Source organism: Macaca nemestrina, chromosome 20, assembly GCF_043159975.1.
Source record: "Macaca nemestrina isolate mMacNem1 chromosome 20, mMacNem.hap1, whole genome shotgun sequence".
In the NCBI taxonomy this organism is placed as follows: domain Eukaryota; kingdom Metazoa; phylum Chordata; class Mammalia; order Primates; family Cercopithecidae; genus Macaca; species Macaca nemestrina.
Genome location: NC_092144.1, coordinates 13487411 through 13509101, shown reverse-complemented (window position 1 = coordinate 13509101; position 21691 = coordinate 13487411). Strand labels below are relative to the sequence as shown.

The 21691-nt window shown below is 53.5% G+C and overlaps 1 protein-coding gene across 8 annotated transcripts in view; it reads left to right on the top strand.

The window, feature by feature from the left end:
- Positions 1-21691, top strand: part of LOC105497846 (adhesion G protein-coupled receptor L1) — a 63663-nt gene that overhangs the window by 12794 nt on the left and 29178 nt on the right. For 6 of the 8 annotated variants that reach the window (XM_011769701.3, XM_011769786.3, XM_011769426.3 and 3 more), the window contains exons 2-3: positions 14748-14912; positions 19791-20004. In XM_011769701.3, coding sequence (XP_011768003.1) covers positions 14843-14912; positions 19791-20004 — 284 coding nt within the window. In that variant the 5' untranslated portion in view covers positions 14748-14842. Of the gene's footprint in view, positions 1-14747; positions 14913-19790; positions 20005-21691 lie in introns of those variants that run through there. The other 2 variants (XM_071088212.1, XM_071088211.1) reach the window with 1 other exon arrangement.

Below are 21691 nucleotides of genomic sequence, written 5' to 3'. Positions count from 1 at the left end.
ACTAGCCTGGGCAACATGGTGAAACCTCATCTCTACAAAAAATATAAGAATTAGCCAGGCATGGTTCTGTGTGCCTGTAGTCCCAGCTACTTGGGAGGCTGAGCTGGGAGGAGCACTTGAGCCTGGGAGGATGAGGCTGCAGTGAGCTGAGAGTGCACCATTGCACTCCAGCCTGGGTAACAGAGCAAGACCCTGTTGTCTCAAAAAAAAAAAAAAAAAAAAAAAAGGAGAGAAAAAAGAAAGACACATAGGGTGACTAAAGACCACTCAGGTGCAAGGTGGGGACAGACACAGGTGTGGGCTCACCTGGCCTCACAAGTGCAGAACCTCTAGGCATGACCAGCTCTGAGGATGCATAGTCACTCAAATGCAGTGTGGGCCTAGGAGTGGGGGCTCTTCTGGCGCCCCAGGATCCCCCCACAGCTCACCAAGCCCAACCTGGGGAGCCAGCCCTCCCTGGGTTCAAGCCCCCTTACCAGCTGAGTGTTCCTGGGTATGTCTCTTCAGTGACAGGACCTCACTTTCCTCCTCTGTAAAATGTGGGTACAAGCCTCTCCCCTTCCTAAATGGTTATTAGGATTACGTGAGCTACACATGGAAGGTGCTCGGGCTGGGACATGGAGGTGTCCGCCACTGTTCCTGGCATCTCAGGTGGTTCCTTGCTGGAGAGCCCAGCTAGACGCCCACCCTGTCGTTTGCTGTTTCCTGTAAATGGTTTCTCTAAAGTTCTGCAGCTCAGACCCCTGGCCCCATCTCTGCCTCCCTCCTCACTCCCTGTGTGTCCTGACTCCATATATGAATTTCCTAGGTTCCCACAACAAATTACCACAGACGGGACGGCTTTAGCAACAGAGACTTTATTGATTGATTTATTTATGTCTCAGAGATGGGGTCTTGCTCTATTGCCCAGGCTGAGGTATGGTGGTGCAATCACAGGTCACTGCAGTCTCAACCTCCCGGGCTCAAGTGATCCTCCCACTTCAGCCTCCTGAGCAGCTGGGACTACAGGTGCATCCCATCACGCCCAGCTACTTTTTTGTATTTGTTTATAGAGCTGGGGTCTCACTGTGTTGCCCAGGCTGGTCTCAAACTCTTGGGCTCAAGCAGTTCTCCCGCCTTGGCCTCCCAAAGTGCTGGGATTACAGGTGTGAGCCACCGCAGCCAGCAACAGAATTGTGTCGCCTCCCAGCTCTGGAGGTTGGAAGTCCAAGATCAAGGTGTCGTCAGGCTTGGTTCCTTCTGGGAGCCTTCAGGGAGAATCCGTTGCAGGCCTGTCTCCTGACTTCTTTTGGTCATTAACTGGCAATCTTCCCTGGCTTCTAGAAGCATCATTCTGGTCTCTGCCTTCATGGTCACGTGGTCTTCTGTGCATGTCTGTGTCCAGGTTTCCCCTTTATATAAGGGCGCCAGTTGTTGGATTAGGACCCATACTAATGACCTCATTTTAACTTGATTATCTCTGTAAGGACTCCAGATATTCCCAACACAGTCACATGTGAGTTATCAGGAGTTAGGACTTCAACGTATCTTTTGTTTTTTTGGCACCCTAGGACTCCAACCTATCGTTTGTTTTTTTGACACAGAGTCCCACTCTCTTGCCCAGGCTAGAGTGCAATGGTGCAGTCAGAGCTCACTGCAGCCTCAACCTCCTGGGCTCAAGCGACCCTCCCACCTCAGCCTTCGCAGTAGCTAGGACTTATAGGCACGTGCCACCGTGCTCGGCTAATTTTTGTGTTTTTTGTAGAGATGGGGTCTCACCGTTGCTCAGTCTTGTCTCAAACTCCAAGGCTCAAGTGTTCCTCCCACCTTGGCCTCCCAAAGTACTGGGGTTGTGGGTGTGAGCCACTGGGTACTGTGCCTAGCCTGGCATTCTTTTTTTTTTGGCAGAGGGGGTGCGGGGGGGCGGCCGTAATTCAATCCATAACACCTCCCCCTCCAGAGGCCTCAGGGATGGTCAGGCCTGGGTCTCCCAGGGGATACCCACCATCTGCCAAGCTTAGGCTGGTCCCTTGGGGTGCCTGGAGCTTCCTAGGGGAGCCACTCTGGGGAGAGGGGGTCATGTTCCTGCGGAACTCTGTCTGTACCCCTAAAGCAATGGCCCCCTGCCTGTGGGGGTCAGGCATGGCCCCCCAGGTCACAGGGCAGACACCCCATCTCCAGCTATCCTCACTGCCGTCCTTAGTCACTCCCCTGTCTTCAGTACTTTTTTTTTTTTTTTTTTTTTTTTGAGACGGAGTCTCGCTCTGTCGCCCAGGCTGGAGTGCAGTGGTACAATCTTGGCTCACCGCAAGCTCCGCCTCCTGAGTTCACACGCCATTCTCCTGCCTCAGCTTCCCGAGTAGCTGGGACTGCAGGTACCCGCCACCACGCCCGGCTAATTTTTGCGTTTTTAGTAGAGATGGGGTTTCACCTTGTTAGCCAGGATGGTCTCGATCTCCTGACCTCGTGATCCATCCACCTCGGCCTCCGAAAGTGCTGGGATTACAGGCATGAGCCACTGCTCCTGGCCTTCAGTGAGTTTTTGCTTGGTGACCCACTGTGTGTTCAGGGGGCCAGGAGACAGGAGTCAGGGAAACCAAGTTCCAGCCTCAGAAGTTTCCATTCTCCTGGGAGTAGAAAGGAAATCTAGAAGACTGGGTATGGTGATTCACGCCTGTAATCCCAGCACTTTGGGAGGCCGAGGCGGGTGGATCACCTGAGGTTGGGAGTTCGAGAGCAGTCTGGCCAACATGGCGAAATCCCGTTTCTACTAAAAATACAAAAATTAGCCGGGTGTCGTGTTATGTTACTGTAATCTCAGCTACTCAGGAGGCTGAGGCAGGAGAATCACTTGAACCCAGGAGGTGGAGGTTGCAGTGAGCTGAGATCGCTCCACTGAACTCCAGCCTGGGCGACAGAGCAAGACTCCATCTCAAAGCAACAACAAAAGGCCAGGCACAGTGGCTCACGTCTGTAATCCTAGCACTTTGGGAGACCAAAGCAGGCGGATCACCTGAGGTTGGGAGTTTAAGACCAGCCTGACCAACATGGCAAAACCTCCTCTCTACTAAAAATACAAAAATTAGCCAGGATTGATGGTATGTGACCGTAATCCTAGCTACTCAGGAGGCTGAGGCAGGAGAATTGCTTGAACTCGGGAGGTGGAGGTTGCAGTGAGCCGAGATCGCGCCACTGCACTCCAGCCTGGGCGACAGAGTGAGATTCCATCTAGGAGTGGTCAAGTAAAAGTATGAAGCAGGGATGGGATGGATGAGGTTATAGACTAAACTGTATGTTCTCACCTTCCTCCCAAATGCAGAGGTTGAAGCCCTCACTCCCAGCGTGAGTGTATTTGGAGGTAGGCCCTTGAGGGAGGTAATTAAGGTTAAATGAGATCTTAAGGGTGGGGCCCCCTACTCTGAAAGGACTGGTATCCCAATAAGAAGAGAGAGGCTGGGGCTTGTGGCTCATGCCTATAATCCCAGCACTTTGGGAGGCCAAGGCAGGAGGATCACTTGAGGCCAGAAGCTCAAGACCAGCCTCGGCAACATAGCGAGACCCCATCGCTACAAAAAGAATCAAAAAAGTAGTTGGGCACAGGGGCATGCACCTGTAGTCCCAGCTACTCAGAAGGCTGAGGCGGGAGGATCGCATGAGCCTGGGAGGTTGAGACTGCAGTGAGCTGGGATTGTGCCACTGCACTCCAGCCTGAGCAAGACAGCCAGAACTTGTCTCAGAAGAAAAAGAGAGAGAGAGAGACAGCAGGGATCTGTCTCCCTCTGTGCATGTCCAGAGAAGAGGCCCTGTGAGGATACAGTGAGAAGGCGGAAGAGAATTTCCACAGAAACTGAATTTGCTGGCACCTTGATCTTGGAGTTCTGGCCTCCAGAACGAGGAGGAAGTAAATTTCTGCTGTGTAAGCTGCTGCACAGTCTGTGGTACTTTGTTATGGCAGCCCAAGCTAATAGAGAAGGTGACAATGGGGACAAGGGATGCCTCACCCTGTCTGTGTGCCAGGAGCACCCCGAGTGTCTCGTGTGTGAATTTGTCCTGTTGTACAGCTGCCCTCTGAGGTATCCCCGGTTTACCAAGAAGAAAACAGAGACACGAGGTCACGGCATGGCGAGGGATGCACAGGCAGGTGGCGACCACAGGGCGCTGTGTGTGATACAGGGTGGCGGAGGCCCATGTCTGCGTCTCTGGGGAGGACACCTCTGAGTCTGAGGGACACAGATGGGGACAGAGGCTGAGGCTGAGGCTGCAGGGTGGGAACCCGCATGGCTGGAGGGAGATAAGGTGGGAGCCAGAGGCATCGGAGGGGTTAAAGCAGAGGACTCACCAGTCAACATTGTCTTTAGTTTTTTTTTTTTTTTTTTTAAAGATGGAGTCTCACTCTGTCGCCCAGGCTAAAGTTGGTGGCGCAATCTTGGCTCACTGCGACCTCCACCTCCCAGGTTCAAGCAATTCTCCTACCTCAGCCTCCTGAGTAGCTGAGAATACAGGTCCCTGCCACCACACCCGGCTAATTTTTGTATTTTTAATAGAGATGGGGTTTCACCACGTTGGCCAGGCTGGTCTTGAACTCCTGACCTCAGGGGATCTGCCCTCCTCAGCCTCCCAAAGTGCTGGGATCACCGGCGTGAGCCACCGCACCCGGCCACGATTGTCTTTTAAAACACCCCTCTGGAATGGATGAACCTGGAGGACATTATGCTAAGTGAAATAAGCCAGACACAGAAAGACAAATAGCGCGTGATCTCACTTATCTGTGGAATCGAAAAAAGAATTGAACTCATAGAAGCAGAGTAGAGCAGTGGTTATGGGGATGAGGGCACAGGGGAAGGTGGGGGATGTAGGTCAAAGAGTACAAAATTTTGGCCGGACGCGGCGGCTCAAGCCTGTAATCCCAGCACTTTGGGAGGCCGAGACGGGCGGATCATGAGGCCAAGAGGTCGAGACCATCCTGGCTAACACGGTGAAACCCCGTCTCTACTAAAAAATACAAAAAAAAACTAGCCGGGCAAGGTGGTGGGCGCCTGTAGTCCCAGCTACTCGGGAGGCTGAGGCAGGAGAATGGCCTAAACCCGGGAGGCGGAGCTTGCAGTGAGCCGAGATGCTCCACTGCACTCCAGCCTGGGGGACAGAGCGAGACCCCGTCTCAAAAAAAAAAAAAAGAGTACAAGCTTTCAGCTTTCAGATAAACACGTTTTAACCAGGCAGGATGGCTTGTGCCTGTAATCCCAGCACTTTGGGAGACCAAGGCGGGAGCATCGCTTGACGCCAGGAGTGCAAGGCCAGCCTGAACAACATAGCAAGACCTGTCTCCACAAAAAAATTTAAAATTAACCAAGCATGGTGGCACACACCTGTAATCCCAGCTACACGGAAGGCTGAGGTAGGAGGATCTCTTGAGCCCAGGAGTTTGAGGTTGCAGTGAGCTGTCATGGTGCCACTGCACTCCAGCCTCGGCAACACAGCAAGATCCCATCTCTAAAAAAAAAGTTCCAGAGACCTAAGGTACAGCATGGTGACTATAATTAATAATAGCAGGGCTGGGCGCGGTGACTCACGCCTGTAATCCCAGCACTTTGGGAGGCCGAGGCGGGCAGATCACGAGGCCAGGAGATCGAGACCATCCTGGCTAACACGGTGAAACCCCGTCTCTACTAAAAATACAAAAAAAAATTATCCGGGCGTGGTGGCGGGCGCCTGTAGTCCCAGCTACTCGGGAGGCTGAGGCAGGAGAATGGTGTGAACCCGGGGGGTGGAGCTTGCAGTGAGCTGAGATGCGCCACTGCACTCCAGCCTGGGTGACAGAGCGAGACTCCGTCTCAAAAAAAAAAAAAAAAAAAAAAAAAGGCCAGGTGTGGTAGCTCACACCTATAATTGCAGCACTTTGGGAGGCCGAGGCAGGCAGATTGCTTGAGCTCAAGAGTTTGAGACCAGCCTGAGCAACATGAGACCCCATCTCTACTAAAAATACAAAAATTAACCAGGCACAGTGGTGCCCACCTGTAGCCCCAGCCACTTGGGAGGCTGAGGCATGGGAATTGCTTGAACCTGGGAGGGAGAAGTTGCAGTGAGCCAAGATTGCGCCACTGCACTCCAGCCTGGGTGACAGAGTGAGATTCCATCTAAAAATAATAATTATTATTATTATTAAATTATTGTTATTAATAAAAATTACTGTTGTTATAGCATATTGTTTTCTTGAAACTTGCTGAGGAATTAGACTCAAGTGTTCTCACCACACATACCAGAAAGGTATCTAGGTGAGGTGTTGGATATGTTGTTAGTTAGCTTGGTTGTAATTTCACAACACATACGGATATCAAAATATCATATAACCTTAAATATATGTAATTTCTACTTGTCAGTGATGCCTCACAGTAAAGCTAGGGCAAAAATAAAAAGGACCCTTCTGTGCAGCCCACATGTCCATTACCGACGAATGGATAAAGCAAACGTGGGCCAGCCACGCAGTGGAATATTACGCAGCCGTAAAACAGAATGAAGCTTGAATCCAGGCTATGACGTAGGTGAGCCTTGGAAACTTGGTGCTGAGTGAGAGAAGCTGGACACAAAATAAGGCCGGGAACAGTAGCTCACACCCATAATCTCAGCACTTTACGAGGCCAAGATGGGCAGATCACTTGAGTCCGGGAGTTTGAGGCCAGCCTGGGCAACAGGACGAAATCCTGCCTCTACAAAAAATACAAAAATTAGCCAGGAGTTAATTTAGTGGGGTCATGTGACTATAGTCCTAGCTACTCAGGAGGCTGAGACAGGAGGATCACTTGACCCTGGGAGGTAGAGGTTCCAGTGAGCCGAGATTGTGCCACTGCACTCCAGCCTGGGCAACAGAGTGAGACTCCCATCTAACTAGGGGGAAAAAAAAAAAAAGGCCACATAGTGTGTGATTCCATTTGTATGACATGTCTAGAATAGGTAAATCCATGGAGACAGAAAGTAGATTATAAGGTACCAGGGCTGGGTGACGAGGGGAGAGGGTGTTACTGTTTAGTGGGTAAGGAGTTTTTATTTGGGGTGATAAAATGTTTTGGAGGCCAGGCACGGTGGCTCATGCCTGTAATCCCAACATGTTGGGAGGCCGAGGCGGGTGGATCACTTGAGGTCAGGAGTTCCAGACTAGTCTGGCCAACATGGTGAAACCCCGTGTCTACTCGTGGTGGTGGGCGCCTATAATCCCAGCTATTCGGGAGGCTGAGACAGGAGAATTGCTTGAACCTGGGAGGCGGAGGTTGCAGTGAGCTGGGATTGCACCCTTGCACTCCAGCTGGGTGACAAGAGTGAAACTCTGTTTAAAAAAAAAAAAAAAGTTTTGGAAATAGATAGTGGTGATGGTTGTTGAACAGCATTTGAGAATTCAGTTACTGCCCCTGAATTGTACACTAAGAAGTGGTTTAAGTGCCAGCCTGGGCAACATAGCAAGACTGGCTGGGCATCGTGGCACGTGCCTGTAATCCTAGGTACTCGGGAGGCTGAGGTGGGGGGGATACTTGAGCCTGGTAGTTCAAAGCTGCAGTGTGGGCCGGGCGCGGTGGCTCAAGCCTGTAATCCCAGCACTTTGGAAGGCCGAGACGGGCGGATCACGAGGTCAGGAGATCGAGACCATCCTGGCGAACACGGTGAAACCCCGTCTCTACTAAAAAAAAATACAAAAAACTAGCCGGGCGAGGTGGCGGGCGCCTCTAGTCCCAGCTACTCGGGAGGCTGAGGCAGGAGAATGGTGGGAACCCGGGAGGCGGAGCTTGCAGTGAGCTGAGATCCGGCCACAGCACTCCAGCCTGGGTGACAGAGCAAGACTCCGTCTCAAAAAAAAAAAAAAAAAAAAAAAAAAAAAAAAGCTGCAGTGTGCTGACATCATGCCACTGCACTTCAGCCTGGGCAACAGAGAGAGACCCTGTCTCAAAAGCATAAATAAGTAGTTCATGTGTTTAAAATTATACCATAATTAAAAAAAAAAAATACTGGCCTCTAGGCTAGGTATGGTGGCTAACACCTATAACCCCAGCACTTTGGGAGGCTGAGGCAGGTGGATATCAGGCGTTCAAGACCAGCTTGGCCAACATGATGAAACCTCATCTTGGCTGGGCGGGGTGGCTCATGCCTATAATCCCAGCACTTTGGGAGGCTGAGATGGGTGGATCATGAGGTCAGGAGATCAAGACCATCCTGGCTAATACAGTGAAACCCCATCTCTACTTAAAAAAAAAAAAAAATACAAAAAATTAGCCGGGTGGTGGTGGGCTCCTGTAGTCCCAGCTACGCAGGAGGCTGAGGCAGGAGAATAGCGTGAACCCGGGAGGTGGAGCTTGCAGTGAGCTGAGATCACGCCACTGCACTCCAGCCTGGGCAACAGAGCGAGACTCCATCTCAAAAAAAAAAAAGTCTTTACTAAAAAACAAAAAAAAATTATAACAATTAGCTGGGCGTGATGGTGGGTGCCTGTAATCCCAGCTACTCAGGAGGCTGAGGCAGGAGAATTGCTTGAACCTGGGAGGTGGAAATTGCAGTGAGACGAGATTGCACCACTGCACTCCAGCCTGGGTGACAGAGTGAGACTCTATCTCAAAAAAAAAAGAAAAAGAAAAAATGGCGGGGGGCGGGGGTTGCCTCTGGCAGCCAAGAGAGCCTGGACGCAGGAGGCAAAGGGGCCAGAGGGCACTTGGGGAGTGGCCAAGGCCCAGGACTAGAGGGGCAGATGCTGAAGACACATGTGTGGACCAACACTGGGGTGTTCTGGAAGTATACACAGCCCCAAGACTTACTCTGGAACTGGATTTAGGGGTGAGAGAAAGAGGAGTCAAGGGTTTCAGCTCCTGGGGTTCTGGCTGGAGGGCCTGGGAGGATGGTGGCACCGTGCACTGACGTAGGGGCTTGTTTTGGTCTCGTTGGGCTGAAGATGCCTTAGAGTTCCCGGCGGAAGTATAATGGCTCGGGGGGGCTCCACTCTGGAGTCTCAGCATTCTAGGGTGCAGCCTGGGAGGAAGAGAGGGACTGCCTCTTCCGTGGGTGTCTTTGTGCCCTGACTGGCACCAGGCTGTGCATGGCACCCTCTGATGGGGCCTATGTGGGCCCAGCGTGTACATGCACCGCTCTCCTTACCAGCACCCTGCAGAATAGCAGCACAGAGGGAACCAGGGCCAGGGAGGTGAAGAGACCAGCTCAAGGTCACACCAGGCACGTACACGGCAAAATTGGGATCTAGACCCATGTGGATTGGCTGCCCACACATCGGCTGGATTCCCCGCCATTTTTTTTGTTTTGTTTTATTGGAGGGTCTTGCTCTGTTGCCCAGACTGGAATGCAGTGGCAGGATCATAGCTTAATGCGGCCTTGCAAACTCCTGGGCTCAAGTGATCCTCTTGCCTCAGCCGCCCCAGTAGCTAGGTGCCACCACACCAAATTAAAAAAAAAAAATTTGGCCAGGCACTGTGGCTCATGCCTGTAATCCCGGCACTTTGGGAGGCTGAGGCAGGCCGATCACGAGGTCAAGAGATCGAGACCATCCTGGCCAACATGGTGAAACCCCGTCTCTACTAAAAATACAAAAAAATAGCTGGGCGTGGTGGTGCACGCCTGTAGTCCCAGCTACTCGGGAGGCTGAGGCAGGAGGATCGCTTGAACTCAGGAGGCGGAGGTTGCAGTGAGCCGAGATCGCACCACTGCACTCTAGCCTGGTAACAGAGCAAGACTCCGTCTCAAAAAAAAAAAAAAGAAAATTCTAGAGACATGCTGCCCAGGCTGGAGTGTAGTGGCACCATCATAGCTCACTGCAGCCTTGAACTCCTGGGCTCAAGTGATCCACCCACCTTAGCCTCCCAAACCACTGGGATCACAGGCATGAGTCACCACACCAAGCCAGCCATTTTTACTTCCCCTCAGTAGCTCCTCTTGCTAGGATACCTGTTGCAGTGTGAAAGAAAGCACTTGGAGACCCAGAGAGGGAAGTACTCCTCAGCTTGGGGCTCCCCTGAACCTTTCTGTGGTTCTGGGAAGTTGGGGGGGGGGGAATGAGGAAGTTGAAATGAGAAAGCCACTCCCCATCCCCAAGGTAACGTGCTGGAAAACGATCTGAAAGTGACACCGGCCATGTCTAGTCAGGGATGTGGGGGGAGATGCGGATGGGGGCTGGTGGCGGCTGGGGGGGTAACACGCTGTAAAATGATCTGAAAGTGACACCAGCCGTGTCTAGTCAGCGGATGGGGGCTGGTGGCGGCTCGGGGGGTAACATGCTGTAAAATGATCTGAAAGTGACACCAGCCGTGTCTTGCCAGGGATGTGGGGGGAGATGCAGATGGGGGCTGGAGGTGACTGGGGGGGATTCACTGAAGAAGCTGGGGCAGTGGAGAGGGAGCTGGCATCAGGAGTGGGCATGAGAGGGGAAGCGGGCAGAGAGCTGCAAGGCTGGAGAGGGGGTGTTCAGAGCTGTCTAGCAGATATTATCTTCCCATTTCCCATGTGAGGAGACTGAGGTCTGGAGGCAGGTGTCCTCCCCTATGGGGATCTTTATTTTTTGAGGGTCTGTGCTGTTTATTTTATTTTATTTATTTATTTATTTATTTATTATTATTATTTTTTGAGACAGAGTCTCGCTCTGTCACTCAGGCTGGAGTGCAGTGGCACGATCTCGGCTCATTGCAAGCTCCACCTCCGGGGTTCACGCCATTCTCCTGCCTCAGCCTCCTGAGTAGCTGGGACTACAGGCGCCTGCCGCCACGCCTGGCTAATTTTTTTGTATTTTTAGTAGAGATGGGGTTTTACCGTGTTAGCCAGGATGGTCTCGATCTCCTGACCTTGTGATCCGCCCGCCTCGGCCTCCCAAAGTGCTGGGATTATAGGTGTGAGCCACTGCGCTTGGCTTATTTATTTCTTTTTGAGACAGTCTGGCTCTGTCGCCCAGGCTGGAGTGCAATGTCGTGATCTTGGCTCACTGCAACCTCTACCTCTTGGGTTCAACCAATTCTCGTGTCTCAGCCTCCCGAGTAGCTGGGATTACAGGCACCCGCCACCATGCCCGGCTAATTTTTTGGCATTTTTAGTAGAGACGGGGTTTCACCATGTTGGCCAGGCTGGTGTTGAACTCCCGACCTCTGTTGATCCGCCCTCTTCGGCTTCCCAAAGTGCTGGGATTATAGGCGTGAGTCGCCGCACCCGGCCGTGTGCTCATTTGTAAGGGCCTCTCTCAAGAAGCTTGTGTTGATATAAAAAGGTAATTTCAGGTGCTCACTTGAGAGCTGTGAATTAAAAACACGGAAAAGGATGGCGGCCGAGGGCAGCAGGCGAGGGCTGTTTCGTTTGCAGGGGGCCAGGGTAGGTCACTCTGCTGGGGTGACCTTGCTGCTGAGCCCCGAACAATGAGCAGCTGCAGCCGACGTGCAGGGATCCTGCTTGGGGGCTGGAACTGGAATGTTTCAGGAACAGGAGGGAGGACAGAATGGGGCTTGGAGAGCTTGGTGGTACCAGTTCACCCACAGCCTCTGGGCTCTGGTGAGGAACTGAGACCCCAGCAGAGACTGGTTAATGTTGGGATCAGCGTCATTACGTGGTCCCTTAGCTCTGAGTGGAGGGCGGATTGGGAGGCGGGCAAGGAGGCCGGGACAACGTACAGGATAGGCTGGCGGCATGGACCTGGGTGCTGTGCTTGGAGCCAGAAGCGGGCAGGTCGGCGAGATACTTTAGAGGCAGAGCCCACAGGATTTGCGGATGGCTTCTGTGAGGGGGATGACAGGGAAGGTGAGAAATCAAGGCAGAGTCCTAGCTTTAGGATCTGAGATTAATTCAACAAATAATTCATTGCCGCGTGCCGGGCCTATTCTAAAAGTTGAGGATAAAGGCCGGGCGCGGTGGCTCAAGCCTGTAATCCCAGCACTTTGGGAGGCCGAGACGGGCGGATCATGAGGTCAGGAGATCGAGACCATCCTGGCTAACACAGTGAAACCCCGTCTCTACTAAAAATACAAAAAACTTAGCCGGGCGAGGTGGCAGGCGCCTGTAGTCCCAGCTACTCGGGAGGCTGAGGCAGGAGAATGGCGTGAACCCGGGAGGCGGAGCTTGCAGTGAGCTGAGATCCGGCCACTGCACTCCAGCCTGGGTGACAGAGCGAGACTCCGTCTCAAAAAAAAAAAAAAAAAAAAAAAAAAAAAAAGTTGAGGATATGAAGTCAGCTGTGGGGGGTGGCCTCACACAGTAATCCCAGCACTTTGGGATGTTGAGGCAGAAGGATCTCTGGAGGCCAGAAGTTCATGTTCAGCCTGGGCAACATAGCAAGACCTCATCTTTACAAAATAAAATAAATTAGCCGGACGTGATGGTGTATACCTGTGGTCTCAGCTACTAGGGAGGCCGAGGCAGGAGGATCGCTTGAGCCTGGGTGGTGAAGGCTGCAGTGAAGCATGATTTCACCACTGCACTCCAGCCTGAGTGACAGAGCAGGATCCTATCTCTAAAAAAATAAAAGTAAATAAAAGTTGGGGATACGGCTACCATGAGCAAAACAGTTCAATGATCCCTGCCCCATGAAAAGGACATTCTATACACCAGGTGAATAGTTCTATCGAGCAGAGGCCTGAAGGAGCTGGCCATGTGGACAGTGGGTTGGCAGAAGCGACAGGTGCAAAGGCCCTGGGGCAGGGCCTGCTGTGGTGCAGGAATGGCAAGAGTGACTGGAGCAGAAATAGGGTCAGGGAGCTAACTGGGCCAATTGCAAGGGTTTCGATTTTTAGCAGGGAAATAGTAGTGGGGGCTTGGAGGAGAGATTCCAGGCTGGACACAAGAGGTTTGAAAGTGCTGCCTCAGTGATAGTACTGAGAGCCCAGGACAGCCTGAGATGGGACAGGCTGCGATGATAGCTGGATGTGACAGAGCAGGGGTTCCCACGCTGGAGGGCCTACCTCAGAGAATGTGTATTTCTGGCCAGCACAGTGGCTCACGCCTGTAATACCAGCACTTTGGGAGACTGAGGCGGGAGGATCTTTTTTTTTTTTTTTTTTTGAGACTGCACCCGGCCAGCAGGAGGTGAGGCCAGGAGTTCGACACCAGCTTGGGCAATATAGCGAGATCCTGTCTCTATAAAAAAATTAAAAATTAGCTGGGCGTGTTGGCGAGAGCCTGTGGTCCCAGCTACTGGAAAGGCTGAAGTGGGAGTATCACTTGAACCCAGGATCTGGAGGTTGCAGTGAGCTGTCATTGTGCCACTGTTCTCCAGCCTGGGCAACAGAGCAGGACCCTGTCTCTTAATAAAAGAAAGAGAGGCTGGGCGCGGTGGCTCACGCCTGTAATCCCAGCACTTTGGGAGGCCGAGACGGACGGATCACAAGGTCGGAAGATCGAGACCACAGTGAAACCCCGTCTCTACTAAAAATACAAAAAAAAAGTTAGCTGGCCACGGCGGCGGGCACCTGTAGTCCCAGCTACTCGGGAGGCTGAGGCAGGAGAACGGCATGAACCCAGGAGGCAGAGCTTGCAGTGAGCCGAGATCGTGCCACTGTACTCCAGCCTGGGCGACAGAGCGAGACTGTCTCAAAAAAAAAAAAAAAAAAAAAAGAAAGAGACAATGCGTTTCTACCAAGTTCCTGGCAAGGCTGATTCCAGTATGCTGGGGCCACACCTGGAGAACCAGGGTGTCGATAAAGAGCTGAGGACAGATATTTGAGCATGCAAACTTGAGAGGATCTGGGGAGACTGAGGCAGGGAGAGGTGAGAAGGAGCAGCCTTAAGGCAGGAAGAAACTGGTTGGAACCAAGCCCTGGACTGGGCACAGTGGTTCACTCCTTTAATCCCAAAGTTTTGGGGGGCCCAGGCAGGAAGATCCTTTAGCCCAGGAGTTTGAGATCAGTCTGGGCAACACAGCAGGACCTCCTCTCTGCAACAAATTTAAAAATTAGCTGGTGGTAGAGGTGCAAGCCTGCGATCTCAGCTACTCGGGAGGCTGAGATGGGAGGATCGCTTGAGTCTGGGAGGTCGAGGCCGCAGTGAGCTATGATTGTATCATTGCACTCCAGCCTGGGCAACAGAGTGAGACCCGGTTTCTAAAATAAAAAAAGTAAAAGAACTGAGCCGCTATGCCTGGTGACAGAGCAGGTGGGGAGGATGGCAAGGGACGGCACACAATTCTCACCCCTCCCGCATCCCCCCTGCCCTCCCACCAGAGGGGGAGGCGGTGCCCCCCTCCCATCCCGCCTGCCTGTCTCCAGCTTACCCTGAAGGTCTCCCAGAGAGGAAAGAGGGGACTCGGGCGTCCCTGGTTCCCGATCTGTGGCGCCAGCTAGATTCTAATTAGCCACCAGAGCTTGAGAGACAGGAAGCAGGGGGCTGGGGGCGGGGGCTTGGATTCCTGCCCAAGACGGAGGCTGCAGGTTGGGCTGCACGCCTGGGTCCCTCACTCAGGAGGACGCTCATCACCTCCTTTCTCACAGTGAGGATGCGGGTCGGGGAGGTGAGTGGGCAGGGTCAGGACAGGGGCATGGGGAAGAGGCTTCCGGAGGAGCTGTCCCAGGAGGTTCCGGCGGGGAAGAGTTGGCAGTCTGTTTGCCCAGAGGTGCCCAGATGGGTGGGTCTGCCTGTTGCGTGTAGGGGTGGGGGCTGTGGTGTGAGCTGCAGGCCCTGGAGGGGGCCCTCCAGATAGGGCTGGCTCGAGGGACATGCTGGACCTCAGGCTCTCAGAGCCACTTAGCCACCAGCAGGAGGAGAGGGGAGCAGCCCGGAGGCCCTATCCCCACCTCACTCTCCCTGTCCTCCCCCAGGCTGGTGGTCCAGGCCGTGGTGCCCGCCAGGTGATGCGGGGCGAAGCCACCCGCACAGGCCACTGAGAGTCCCGGACACGCACCCGGCTGCCACCATGGCCCGCCTGGCCGCAGTGCTCTGGAATCTGTGTGTCACCGCCGTCCTGGTCACCTCGGCCACCCAAGGTAGGTGCCGCTGGCGCCGGGGAGGGGCCTCGGCTCCCAAACCCTGCTGGGAGGGCAGATAACATGTTGAAAGCCCTCCTGATCACTCAGTAAAGAATCACAGCCCCCCGCCCCGCCCAGACCTCAGCTGAAGCAGGCCAGTGGAAGACTCAGTGGTAACACACACCCCAGCGCCACCAAGAGGCCCCTGGACCATCCCCTCACCTCCAACAAGTCGGCTGGGCCAGGTTGGTAGGGGCCATCCTGCTGTGGCCCCTGGGACGAGGACAGGCCTTGGTGAGCCGATGCTTCTCTCTCTCTCTCTCTCTCTCTCTCTCTCTCTCTCTCTCTCTCTCTCTGTGATTACATCTTCAAGGCTCTCACTGGGAAGAAGGCTTAATTAAAGCATGCCCGCTGACGTTTATTTAAAAACAACTAATTACCCGCTCAGCCCTATGCCGGCCCTGGGATCCTGCACACGCCACAATTAGTGCCCCAAGCCTGCCCGCCCACCCTCACCGGTTACTCAATTACTGGCCCCGTGGCGGGCCCAGGCCAGGGGCAAGGGCAGGATAAGGTGAGAGGCCAAGAGAAGAGGCCAGTGGGCCTGGCCCCTCACCCTGGGATGTGCCCCCTGCCCGCCCTGACATCCCTTCACACACCCGCCGTGTGAAGGGCATCGGCGGGTGACTCTGCTCCCTCCGGCCCTGCCCTCTGGAAAGCTCCAAAGGTTGAAGGGACACGGTTCGGCTGGGCCCCAGGGCCTTGGCACTGCCCCGCTGGCCAGCAGCCTCACTCCCCTGCTGCTACATTCTCTGCCCATCCAGGTCCTGCCCCATAGCCCCAGCTGGGCCGGGAGGGGCCGCCTCCACCCCCAGACCCATCTGAGCCAGGCTTCCACCCCCGGCCCTCCCTCCCAAGCCCGGGAAGGCTAAAATTAGATGAGGAGGCAGATGGTGCTGGAGGAACACATGTGAAATGTTCCCCCTGCTGGGACTCAACTCACCCCAAAAAACCCCAGGGGCCTCCCTGCCATACCCCTGGGGTACCCACCCAGATCTCTGGAAAGGTTCGACTCCGTAACTGTCCCACACGAGTGCCCCCCCGAAACCTCGTACGGCAGGGGGTCACTTCCTTCACCTCCAAGAGACGGTCCCCACATTGGGGCGTCTGGGCCCCTGGCTGAATCCCTGCTCCCCTCCAGCACCCCGCACGGCCTGGCTGGGACCAGCGTCACAGAAGGTGCTGCCCCGGCCAGCATGGACCCTGCCAGGCACCCTCTGTTGTGCAGACAAACCGCCTTAATAATACTCATAATAACAATAATTAGCATTCATATCATCTTACTGCGCTCTGCGCACATTAACACCCTGGAGCCATCACAACAGCCCTGTGAGATGGGAATTGTCCTCTCTGCCCCTCAGGGGAGGGACAGAGGCACAGAGGCGGTCAGTGACTTGGATGAGGCTGCATCCAGGGAGTGGCCGGGCTGGAATTCCAATCCCAGCCGGCAGTCTGGCTCCTACATTCTGGTTCTCCGTCCCCGTGTGGTACAAAATGATGGCCGACACGGGGCAATGCAGTCCGCCCGGGGAGCTCAGCCTGCTCAGGACACGTCCCTTCCTTGTCACAGTGAAAACCCAGGAGGTTTCCCAGATGATACTGATCAGGCACCCTCCATGTACAGGGTGCCATGCTCCTTGCTTCCTTCAAGAGCATTTTCTAAGGCACAGAATCCCTGCAGGATGACCCGGGGCTGTAGGTGCCCATTTCACAGATTGGGAAACTGAGGTTGGGGAGAGAACAACAGTGGGTGTTCAAACTTTTTTTATATTTTTATTTTGAGACAGAGTTTTGCTCTTGTCACCCAAACTGGAGTGCAGTGGCATGATCTTGGCTTGCTGCAACCTCTGCCTCCCGGGTTCAAGCGATTCTCCTGCCTCAGCCTCCTGAGCAGCTGGGATTACAGGTGCCTGCCACCACACCCAGCTAATTTTTTGTATTTTTAGTAGAGATGGAGTTTCACCACGTTGGCCAGGCTGATCTTGAACTCCTGACCTCAGGTGATCCACCTAGCTCGGCCTCCCAAAATGCTGCGATTACAGGCATGAGCCACTGCACCCGGCCACTGTTCGAACTTGATCGTGCATCACCATCACCTGGTTGGCACAGAACCCTGCAGGTTCCTGGCCTCACCCCTGCGATTTTGATCCAGCAGGCCCAGCATAGGGCCCGAATCTGCATTCTGAACCAGCCCTCACATCTGCCCTCTCAGCCGCAAAACCAGTCTCCTGTGGTTTCTTCTAGAAACATGAGTTCATTCCCGTGCTTTCTCTGCTCCTCGCATGGGGTGGGGTGAAGTTAGGGAAGTCCCCAAGACAAGCTTCACTTCTGATACCAACAATACATTTGGGGGTCTCCCAGAGAACACTCAGGTATGAGCATTCACTAGAAGGACTTGGAACTGACTAGAAGATGTTATGCTCTCAGTTTATTACATCAAAAGGATACAGATTAAAATCAGGGCCAGGTGCACTGGCTCACTCCTGTAATCTCAATGCTTTGGGAAGCCAGGGCAGGAGGATTGCTTGAGCTCAAGGGTTCGAGACCAGCCTGGGCAACATGGCAAGTACCCCATCTCTACAAAAGATAAAAAAAATTAGCCAGGCATGGTGGTATGTGCCTATTGTCCCAGCTACTCGGGAGGCTGAGGCAGGAGGATCCCTTGAGCCCAGTAGTTTGAGGCTGCAGTGAGCTATGATCGCGCCACTGTGCTCCAACCTGGGTGACACAGTGAGACCCTGTCTGAAAAAACAAACAGGCCAGGTGCGGTGGCTCACGCCTGTAATCCCAGCACTTTGGGAGGCTCAGGCGGGCAGATCACCTGAGGTCAGGAGTTTGAGACCAGCCTGGCCAACATGGCGAAACCCCATCTCTACTAAAAATACAAAAATGAGTGGGGTGTGGTGGCGGGCGCCTGTAATCCCAGCTACTTGGGAGGCTGAGGCAGGAGAATCACTTGAACCTGGGAGGCAGAGGTTGCAGTGAGCTGAGATTGCACCACTGCACTCCAGCCTGTGTGACAGAGCGAGATTCTGTCTCAAAACAAATAAAAATAAGGCAAGGGAAGAGGTGCATAGAGTAGAGTCCAAGAAAGTTCCGTTCATGGAGTTTCCAATTACCCCCTCCAGTGGAGTCCTGGACAGCGTTAACTCTCCCGGCAACAATGTGTGACAACACACATGGTGTACTGCCAACCAGAGAGGCTCCCCCAAGCCTTGTTGTCCAGGGTCTGTATTGGAGTTCAGTTCTGTAGCCCTGATTGACCACCTGCAGGGCTGAGCTGAATCTCTAGCACGTCTAGAGGTTAGCTGAGACCACGTGACCCAGAGCTCCTGCCCTAAGTCCTGTTAGCATATTCATTAACTAGGGCCGTCCTAACAAAGTACCAGAGACCATGTGTCTTTGTTTGTTTGTTGCCCAGACTGGAGTACAATGGCATGATCTTTGCATGCCATCACTGCAACCTCCACCTCCTGGGTTCAAGCAATTCTCCTGCCTCAGCCTCCTGAGTAGCTGGGATTACAGGTGCCTACCACCACACCCGGCTAATTTTTGTAGTTTTTTAGTAGAGACGGGGTTTCACCATGTTGGCCAGGCTGGTCTCGAACTCCTGACCTCAGGTGATCCACCCACCTCAGCCTCCCAAAGTGCTGGGATTACAGGTATCAGCCATTGTGCCTGGCCTCTCCTTGACTTGTAGCTAGATGGCCACCTGCTCCTGTGTCTTCACATTGTCTTACCCCTTTACACGTCTGTGCCCACATTTCCCCTTTTAGCCGGGTGCGAGGGCTCAGTCCCATAATCCTAGCACTCTGGGAGGCCAAGGCAGGAGAAGTGCTTGAGACCAGACTAGCCTGGGCAACACAGAAAAGGGACCCATTTCTATGAGACAGTTTAAAAAATTAGCTAGGCATGCTGGCGTGAATCTGTAGTCCCAGCTACTTGGGAGGTTGAGGCAGGATCACCTGAGCCCAGGAGGTTGAGACTGCAGTAAGCCATGATCGCACCACTGCACTCCAACCTGGGTGACAGAGGAAGAGCCTGCCTTAAAAACAACCTCCCACCCCCTCTTTTTTTATTGAGATAGATAGGGTCTCGCTCTGTTGCCCAGGCTAGAGTGCAATGGCACAGTCATGGCTCACTGGAGCCTCAACTTCCTGGGCTGAGGTGATCCTCCCACCTCAGCGTCCCCAGTAGCTGGGACTACAGGTGTGTGCCACCACGTCTGGCTAATTTGTGTATTTTTGTAGAGACAGGGTTTCACTATATTGCCCAGGCTGGTCTCGAACTACTGGTCAATTTGCCCACCTTGGTCTCCCACAATGCTGGGGTTACAGGTGTGTGCCTCTGCGCCTGGCCAAAATTTCCCGTATTTATAAGGACCACAGTCATATTGGATCGCAGCCTACCCTAACAGCCTCATTTGAGTGTACCTCTATGAAGACCTTATCTCCAAACAATGTCACATTTTCAGGTCCTGGGGGTTAGGACTTCAGCATATGAATTTTCGGGGGGACACAGTTCAATCCATAACAGCATATCTGATGTAGCCCAAGCACTTCCTAGGAAAACAGACACTCTTAAGCAGAGCATTCCAAAGGCTTAGACGTCACCTCCTAGGAGGTGAGAGTCCAGCCTCTCTTTGCACCAGGTTAATGTCCTCACTACACAAATGGGCACACCGAGAGGCCCATTCTACAGCTGAATCAACTGAGGCTGCCTCCGCCGGCTTCCGGGACTCAGCCAAGCTACAGGTGGTGTTTTCTCGGCAGCGGGCAGGGTCTTTCCTTCCTGGCCCAGGCCCGGGAGTGACACCGTCCCCAACCCTCTCCGCAGGCCTGAGCCGGGCCGGGCTCCCGTTCGGGCTGATGCGCCGGGAGCTGGCGTGTGAAGGCTACCCCATCGAGCTGCGGTGCCCCGGCAGCGACGTCATCATGGTGGAGAACGCCAACTACGGGCGCACGGACGACAAGATTTGTGACGCTGACCCTTTCCAGATGGAGAATGTGCAGTGCTACCTGCCAGACGCCTTCAAGATCATGTCACAGAGGTGAGTGGGCTCTCATTCCTGGATGAAGCGCCCGCCTAAAAGCACTGGACACCTGCCGGTGCACCCGTTCACCTTAAGGGGTTTTTTAATGCATTCAATACATGTTTACTGAGCGCTTAATGGGTGCTGGGCCCTATGCAGATGAGAATAAGACCCAGTTCATCTCCCCACAACCAGCCCGTGCCCCCCACAGAGGCCTATACCCATACGTACACTGGCAAGTCCCTCCCTGCACCAGCCACTTGCTTCCAAAAGCTTCCATCCCAAGATCAGCCAGGGCAGTTTGTTTGTTTTTGAGACGGAGTCTCACTCTGTCACCCAGGCTGGAGCGCAGTGGCATCTCGGCTCACTGCAACCTCCACCTCCTGGGTTCAGGCGATTCTTCTGCCTCAGCCTCCCAAGTAGCTGGGGATTGTAGGCGCACGCCACCACGCCTGGCTAATTTTTTTGTATTTTTAGTAGAGACAGGGTTTTGTAATTGGCCAGGCAGGTCTCGAACTCCTGACCTCAGGTGATCCGCCCACCTTGACCTCCCAAAGTGCTGCCATTACAGGCATGAGATGAGCCACCAGGCCCAGCCTTAACCAGGGCAGTTTGGAGCTTGTAAAAAAATATAAAGAAGAGCAACACAGAGTGGAGGTGTCATGGGAGGACTTTTCCCTTTATCCCAGACTTTTTTTTTTTTTTTTTTTTTTTTTTCCGGAGATAGGGTCTCACTGTGTTGCCCAGGCTGGAGCACAGTGGCACAATCATAGCTCGCTGCAGCGCTGACCTCTCAGGCTCAAGCAATCCCCCTGCCTCAGCCTCCTGAGTAGCTGGGACTACAAGCGCATGCCTCCATGCTTGGCTAATTTTATTTTTTTGTAGAGGCGGGGTCTTGCTGTGTTGCCCAGGCTGGTCTTAAACTCCTGGCCTCAAGCAGTCCTCCTGCCTTGGCCTCTCAAAGTGCTGGGATGACAGGCATGAGCCACCGCACCCACCCATCCCAGATTTGAGAGCTCATCAGGCTACTCCAAGGACAAGACACCTGTGCACAGATAATGGAAGCACAGGCCTGTGTGAGTGATTGTGTGTGGTGTGAGTGATTGTGTGTGGGGTGAGTGCTTGAGCATGCAAGACTGGAACTTGGAGTGTGTCTGTGTGATTGCATGCATCTATGAGTATGACTGTGTATTTGTCTTGTTTTATTTTATTTCTTTACTTAATTTTTGAGACAGAGTCTTGCTCTGTCACCCAGGCTGGAGTGTAGTGGCGCGATCTCGGCTCACTGCCACCTCTGCATCCCGGGTTCAAGCGATTCTCCTGCCTCAGCCTCCCAAGTAGCTGGGACTACAGGCGCCCGCCACCACACCCAGTTAATTTTTTTGTATTTTTAATAGAGCCAGGGTTTCACCATATTGGCCAGGATGGTCTCGATCTCTCTCTCTCTTTTTTTTTTTTTTTTTTGTGAGACGGAGTCTCGCTGTGCCCAGGCTGGAGTGCAGTGGCGCGATCTTGGCTCACTGCAAGCTCCGCCTCCCGGGTTCACGCCATTCTCCTGCCTCAGCCTCCCGAGTAGCTAGGACTACGGGCGCCCGCCACCACACCTGGCTAAGTTTTTTGTATTTTTTAGTAGAGACGGGGTTTCACTGTGTTAGCCAGGATGGTCTCAATCTCCTGACTTCATGATCCGCCCACCTCAGCCTCC